This window comes from Pteropus alecto, unplaced genomic scaffold (genome assembly GCF_000325575.1).
Source record: "Pteropus alecto unplaced genomic scaffold, ASM32557v1 scaffold3, whole genome shotgun sequence".
NCBI lineage: Eukaryota > Metazoa > Chordata > Mammalia > Chiroptera > Pteropodidae > Pteropus > Pteropus alecto.
The window spans coordinates 67,994,374-68,002,457 of record NW_006442484.1 but is presented as its reverse complement, the minus strand read 5'-3'; the positions used below and the strand labels follow the sequence as shown (position 1 = coordinate 68,002,457).

Sequence of the window (8,084 nt, the reverse complement as noted above, 5' to 3'; positions counted from 1 at the left end):
AATGGAAAAGGGAAGGGCAGACTGGAACATAACTAATGCTTTACATCAGGCCTCCCATGTAACCAACTGTTAGATTTCATTCTTAGGACTCACCCATCTTGAGACAGGTCACTACTGTAAACCAGACAGAAAACATGGCAATTGGGAAGGTTCTCACAGCACAGAAAAGATGCATATGGATAATATAAAAATACATAAAATAGGAATACATATTCATTGACTAAAAACACTTGGAAAAAGTCAGTTATTTGATACATACATATAAACTCTTTTATTGGAATCTACAAGGGCTTTTTAAAGTGATTCTAATATGAGAATGATGGATCCCTATATACACACTAGAAATTTTAACCTTTCCAAACAGCTCAGCGTTGTTTCCTCAGGTGTGATGCTTATAATTAGCTGGCGAGCTGCAAAGCAGGTAAAATTAGCCAAGTACATTGTAACTCAAAAATACCAGTTGCTCACATTAATTCATTATTACTCATTTCATGCATTTTAAACACTCCGAAGCTTTCAGATTTCTGTTGCATTGAGCTGAATGCCATAAAAGGCAGGCGGCCGAGTTTAATGATGCAAGGTCACTTTAAAATTCCTGTTTCTTTTTCTGCAGCCTTACTGCGATTTTATACAAAGCTCAGGCACCACACTACCATCCCCTGACTACAGCAGTATCACTTAATTATGGGGCTAGGAATAAATTATTCTGTCAGTTATCTACATTTGTCACTAATTTTTTAAAAAAGGCTAATGATTTCACTCCTCTCTCAATTTGCAGAGTATTAAACATTTTGTATGGCAATAGACTATTTTTGACTTATGAAGTAGTATTTTAAAAGAAAATGTGAAATGTGCTATGTTAGAATTTCTATACCATCTGCTAATTAGCATCAACCCTGTCTTTTTGCCTGTCAAGCAACTCTTCCCAAACATCCTACTACAGGTCCGCAGTCTATTATCCAAAAGCTTCGAAGCTGGCATATTTGAGAATTTTGACTTTGCTGTATTTTAGAAAAGTATGATGCATTTACCATGCTCTGTATAATAACCCTGAGGGGCCTGGTGCATACCCTATAATCAAACACATCAATATTTCTGCAATAAGACTTATGAATATTTACACTGTGAGGTATAAAGAAAGATTTTCAGTTTTGGGTAAGTTCTACTGTCCAGTGTGTTTTCTGCAAACTCATAAAAAACACTTCCAATTTTCAGAACTTTTTGAATAAAGGAATTTGTGGATAGGGGATTGTGACACTGTACATATGAACTTTGATGAAATGTCAATTGACAACATGGAGCTTCTCAAGTAAAGAGACTGTATAATATAGATACATATATGTATTTGTGGGATCCATAAGTATTTCGGGCCATTTTTTGTCTAGCCGATATTAGTAATGCTTCCTATCTGGGAGAATAAACCACTCAAAAAAAAGAAAAAGAAAAAGACAAGACATTAGTTATACTCCTAGAGAGTATGTTAAGGGGAAATGGAATTTTTGTCAGAGTAATGGATTAAAGTAATATATTTTAATCTAAGCTACTATCTCTTAGCAGCAGGGCAAAAACCCTAACATGAAAATTTCAAAGATATTTTAAAAGATCGTTTGTTTTTTGGAGGGAGGATTTAGGAGAGGGTGCAGCTAACACTAAAAACCAAAGATTCAGAACAGTGAAGCTATGCTTTTGCCATTCATTTAAACAGGTCTCGGTCTTCGACATGATAAAGCCTTTTATAACTAAATATTGATCTGATTGACAACAAACCTGCTTTCCAAGACAAGTATCTGATATTTGGCACTATTCTATTCTAAAAAAAGAAAAAAGGAAGAAAAGAAAAAGAAAAAGAAAAAGAAATTCGAGAAATAATTAACACTTTATAAATTACTAACCTTTGTTGGCCTGTTGAAAAGACAGGCGCCACCCCCTCTCTGTAAAAAGTCTCTATACTCCAAAATGCTGCACTTTGAGAACTTCCGGGAATGGGATACCCTGAGGAAATAAAGAATCAATTATGTAAATAACTTACCAAAAGTAGTTATCAGAGGAGAAAATTAAAACCCTGGAATTAGAACAAAACGTTTGCTCTGGACCCAGACGATTCCACACAAATTTTGACAAGGCAGTTATGTTCAAATTGCCAAATATGTGTGATTCAGTTTGTAAAAATAGTAACTCAAAGAAAATCATAGATTTGGGGGCTAGGTTACAACCTCCTGAGTGCTCAAGACCTTTGGTGCCTGGGCTTGAAAAAGTTTATGAAAAGTTCATCACAAAACTTCATCTAGGCTGTATTTTAAAATGTTGTCATTTTTATTTGCTCTGTCTCAGTAAAGGATGCACTTTTTTGTCTCTGTCCTGAATAAAAGGAACTTGGGAACCCACGAGATTTTATTTTGAAGAGAGAGTTGTTAGGGTCAATTTATTAGAGATTATATAATGTAAGCTTCAGCAAGGCAATTTGGGTAAACAATAAAACCCTAAAAAGATGTGTTAGACCATACATATGTGTGCATATATTTTTTTAGTATACCTTATCCTCACCTTCAGATGCTACTGGGTGATATTTAGGATTTAATAGGACTATAACATAAGCCCCTCTATGATTTGTTTAATCAAATTATTATATCTATGTCAGTACATAGGGGAATATTAAGCACATAGTCAAGGTTAAACAAATAATAACTGATTCCTTGAGCATATCTGTAATACTACTTGATTTGAGAGTGAAAGACCACTTACTCTAAGATGTGAGCCAATAGTTTTATGTATCCTGATGTATAAGGGCAGTGTATGCAAGTAGGTAAAATCTGCCACCGTTAACAGAAAGCTCTTACAAGAACTATGCAGAAATGTATACTTGAGAAAATATATTTTAACATTAAATAGTTTTATCATACCTATGAGTAATTAGTCCAAAAATCCATTTGGAAATTGGGAGTTTAGAAGACAGAAGACATCTCCATATAGAACCCATATTATAAATGGTGTTACCTTCCTATAGCAGTTCTCAAAAAAGTGTGTTTAAGCCATAATACTACAATAGTAAGGAGACCATGAAATCTAACAGTTTCAAGTTTAGACTACATTTCTAGAAATAAGCATTCTAAAGTCACAGGGAAAATGGCTGACTCTCTCTGCAAATCCTCATGTTCACACTCCTGAGCTGAATTCCTGGTGGAAGAACAAGGAAGGGAACTCTGCACAAGTAGGTCCAGGCTCTGGCAAACCGGACCTCCTGGGGTTTGAGGTAGGACCAGAAATGACCGCCATGTTGAGCAGATGTCTGGCATGGGCAAAGGAGGTGGGAGAGGCACATGGGTAAGGAAACCCTTCTTATCTACAAGGAGAGCTTTAGGGCTCTTAGGGGAGTGGTACCTCTCAGGCAGGAGTCCCTGATAAAAAGGGCAACGTTTCTAGGCCTTGGTTCACAGAAGCAATGGCAACTCTGGGGCATCTGTTCTGGTTCCCAAAGTATCCACAGAAGAGAGGAGATAAGTGAGAAAATGTTCAAATGCCTACTGGTAGGAGACTATCTAATTTAGACACGATAAATCTGTCTTAAAAAATTATTGATTATATAAGCAGTATAGTACAATTTTTATTACAGCAACATGTCTCTTTGTGAGTTCCTTAAAATAGAAATTGATGACTAAATTGATTTTCACTGACGGCTTCAGGTAGAAAACCAGCTTTTATTCTAAGTGTACTAAAAAATTAATGCCTCTACTACTTAGAAGCATTTAATAATGTGCTTCCTTTAAGGGTTAATAAAAGTAGAAATAGTTACTATATTTTACTCTTATCACCAACTTTAAATAAAAAATTAAAATGTAAAGTAAATTAGTCCTTTCATTTTTAAAGTATCAGACAATTATTGAATTTATACTACATGCTTCGTCTAAAAGGCCAGTACCCAAGAGACCGTTTACATAATTATATGCAGCAATTTCAGTGAAAGGCATATATCAAATGCATGTATAATAACAATTTACCCTGTTTCCTCCATGATGCAGCCACCCCAGGATTCTGTGCAGTCACATTCTAGTCCAAGGGAACAATAAAAGCAGAAGAAAAGGAAAACAACAAAAGTCACATCTTCAATTTACATTACAGCTTTTGAAATAATTCCTTATTACCAATTCCATGTGAAACAGGTAGAGAAGGTGGTCTCACAGAACAAAATCTATTTTCTTTAAATCAATATTTATCCTTTCCAGAAGCATAGGTTAATTCCTAAGACAATGGCTGGCAAGAAATACAATTTTTGTAAACTCAGAGAACTCAGTGTTCCAATGTTTAATAAAAAGTACCCTGGTCCAGAAATCGGAAAGCCTGAGTTCTAGTCCAAATTCTCCTTGATGAGAGAGTTCCATAGGGAAGTGACTTAGCATGTCTTGGGTCTGTGTTTCCACTTCTAAAATGGGGAATGAATCTCTCTGCCTATCTCCCCGAGTGGTTCTGGGGCCCACAGGAGCTGGCACGCCTGTGTGCTCTCTGTGACCTGTAAAGCTCTATTGCACAAAAGCAATAAGTCATCATCGAAGTCCTGCTTACAGAGCACAATGAAAGTTAAAGATGAGAATTCAATAGGCCAGAGACTTGAAGAACACTATGCTAAAAAGGTTTAGTATAAGAGAGCAATCTAAATGTAAATAATCGTTTAAATTAAATAACAATCATAAAATTAACATAGATACCGTAGATATTGTGATGGGCTGTTCTTTTCATTTAATTTTTCCTATTCTCTTTTCTATTATAGATAATAGATACTTTTAAGGAAAGACTTCCAAATGGATTTTTTAAAATTCAAAGTTCAGAACTAATAACTATCTAAATAATTCAAACAAATAATTCACAAAGGAATGAAGAATTTTAAGAAGGAATTATGCCAGGCATTAATAATGAACGCTATTTCTCACCCTACCCCATCATCCTATTCAGTAACACTCCCAGTTGCCCCAGAGCTGGCTTCTTCTCAGCTCCAGGGGTTTCAACTTATCACCAACTTTAAATAAAAAAATTAACAAGGCTGTAAAACCTGGTCTTACTCCTTTCATATTTTAAAGCATTTATGCCAGCTGACAAAGCCCAAAATACCTCCTTTAATTTTTACTCCCTGTTTCCTTGGGAAAGCAAATTCCCTGAGCACGATACTAATAAATAAATGTTTGCTAAATGCCACTAGACTTAATATACTCATAAATTGATGACTTAGTATGTTATAAAGGGAATTGAGAAGCCTCGGGATAAATATCTTGTTTCAAGTTTCCATAATATTATGTCTTATTGACAATTATTTGATAGTAAAAAGCATAAATGTAGGATAAAGTTAAGGTAGATTTTCTTTCCCTTTCTTCTTTGGTGGCAGGGTGCTTTACTTCTGGCATCTGATATTTTTCTCAGAGGGGAGGAACCTTTCACTTAATTTCGAGGTAAGAGAATAATTTGAGTGAACACGTTGGTTCTTCCTTCCACAGGATCGCATTATGGGAGTCCTAGGCAGTTTTTCCTTCTGCCACAAAAAAATGTATTAGAAAATTATATTTTACTATTGTGTTGGTATAAAAAGGAACATAATGCACATTGGATTTTATTCTGATTTTAAAAGAAACTAAAAGTTTTTATGGACCCCCCCTAAAACTATTTTGGGCCTTAGACACTTTGTCACTAGAAACTCACCCCTGCCTTTTCATCTTCCTCTCATCTGATTAATGAAGAGAGTGACACCTCGCAGTCACTGGCTGCATTTTCCTACTGGATGGGTCTGTGGCCCCATTTGTACTCCCTTTTGGCCCTGCCCACCCACTAGAGGAGTGTGCTCTCCTCTCCCACCTCCCCCAGGCTTAAAAGGCCTGGGGGTGGGGCCTGCCTGTAAGGAAGGCTTCTCTAGTTTCTGGTGGGACTAGTGGATGAGTTTAATTAGAGGTAGGTAGGTGGGTAAGTTTACAGTTTGGGCTCTCTTTTGACCCTAGATCTAAGCTATTTCCTGACCCAACTGTGCTCTTATCAGATTTGTGAAGGAGACTCACTGGCATTTTGTTTCTAGACTCATGTGGTTGGAAGCCAGAAAGTGACAACTCACCACCCCAACACTCTGCAGTGTGGGAAAGCTGATCAGTATCTCAGAAAGTGAGTGTAGTTTTAGCGATTTTGGAAAAGGGACAATTCTACAACCTAAACAAACTGAGAGTTACCTTAAATTGCTCAACTTATCATTTTTTTTAGAGGAAGGAGATACACTACAATTAAACTATAACTTAGGAATAAAAAATATATATTTATTGACTGGACATGCATTATACAGACAGAATGGCACATGAAAGGGAGTAAGAAGGTCAGTGTACATACTTGGCTTTCTGCTAGAAGGTTCCCATTGGATTCCAAGGTTTTGAGCCAGGCTCTGCGATAATACTTGTGCCACTGCCATTGGAAGACCATACTGTTTTTCAGAGTTGAAAGTGTGTGGGAGACATTTGAGAGAGTGCACAAAGCTAGTTATTATTTCTTAATCATTACCACATATCATCTCAGTTCTCTAAGTAGAGCCTCACAGCATCAAAAAGCGGCATATGCTCCTTTGTCATTTCTTCCTTGCAACTGGGCCCAAGAAGCAGAAAGCCTCTCTTACTATGTGGCATCTGTCAGAACTTGATGCTCTCACATGGAAACATAATATACAAGTCATAAAAGGCTGTATGTACCTCAATTTGACTCATACCAAACCAAGAATAAATTCAACTTACTACAAATATGTCAAGAGAGGTCTCCAATGGCTATGGGGATAACCTGGTATACTCTGGTACTGATCAGGGTTTAGATATAGTTGATTTGGCTTTTTGGGTGCTGTTGCCAACTGTTGTAAGAATTTTCTTTATATTAATGAAGGTAACGAAAACCAAACAATGAGATTAAGGAAATAATTGTCTCAATTGATTCTACAGATAGGTAGGTAGAAGGCATAAAGATAAAAAATTTACATAGGGAGAAAACAAAGATACTGATTAGATACAATCACAAACTCTTTGATATAGATGAGTTAAAACTAACATGGGCAAAAGAGCATTATAACTTCAAGTTATAGAGGAAGAATTAATAAGCTTATAAAAAGTTATCTATAGAGGCCAAAAAAATCTCTAGGCTAATCTTTGGCTTTCATTCACCTGATAAATATGAAAATTATTATTACAAAATGAAACAATGTCTCTTTTCTAACAACAAAGACCACTTTGGGTTCTATTTGCTAATATAAATCACTCAAAATATATTCTGAATGTCGTTATCATTCTAAACAAGCCTGCGAAGGAATATAAACTGGGCCATAGGGAAAAAAGAGATCATATAAGATACAAAGATAAAGCTCTACTTTAGGAAAATTGACAAAATTTACCTCATTCACACCAACTCCCCTTGTGCGAGAACAGACACCTCCAAAGTAGCTCAGACTGCTTCTCTTATAGTGGAATGTCACGCGTCTTAAAAAAAAGTTGCAGTTAGGAAAGTACATTACATAAGTTCTCCCAAAACATGTCTACACTCCTACAGGGAATACTCAAAACCTGTACTCCTGCAAAAAAATCAAAAACTGTATTTTAAATACATTTATATTTATGTTGTCATAAAAATATTTAAATTTATGTTAAATTAAATAACCCCAGGTGAGAAACATTAATTGAGCATCATGTACTGGCACAGGAACTGAGGACACAAAGATAAACAGACCACAGGCCTTGACTTTTTTGTAGTGGAGAATAACTAGTGTTTATACAAAATATTGCTGATTATTATAAATTGCTGATTAAAGACTGAGAGAAAAGAAAGTAAGAGGAAAGGAAGGAGACTTTGGTTGGTTTGATGCTAGGACAGAACCTTAGAGGACTGTCAGAAAACAGTGTCACCACAAGTAGAGAAGGCAGCACCTTCTCTACTTAGTGATAGAAGTTCAATTTTATTCAATAATTCACCTCAAAAGAGAATATTTCCTAGCCTATCTTGCAGGTCAGTGTGGCCATGTGACTAAGATCTAACAAATGATTTGCTAGTGAAATTGATGTGTGCAAGCTTTCAGGAAATCTGCTTTAAAA

General features: G+C 35.9%; 1 protein-coding gene across 1 annotated transcript in view; it reads right to left on the bottom strand.

Annotated features, from left to right (window-relative positions):
* Nucleotides 1-8,084, bottom strand: part of ADAM23 (ADAM metallopeptidase domain 23) — a gene marked incomplete at its 5' end in the record, with an annotated part of 122,674 nt that overhangs the window by 17,854 nt on the left and 96,736 nt on the right. The window contains 4 exons of the mRNA XM_025039318.1: nt 1,893-1,992; nt 3,996-4,044; nt 6,352-6,442; nt 7,391-7,475. Coding sequence (XP_024895086.1) covers nt 1,893-1,992; nt 3,996-4,044; nt 6,352-6,442; nt 7,391-7,475 — 325 coding nt within the window. The remainder of the gene's footprint in view (nt 1-1,892; nt 1,993-3,995; nt 4,045-6,351; nt 6,443-7,390; nt 7,476-8,084) is intronic.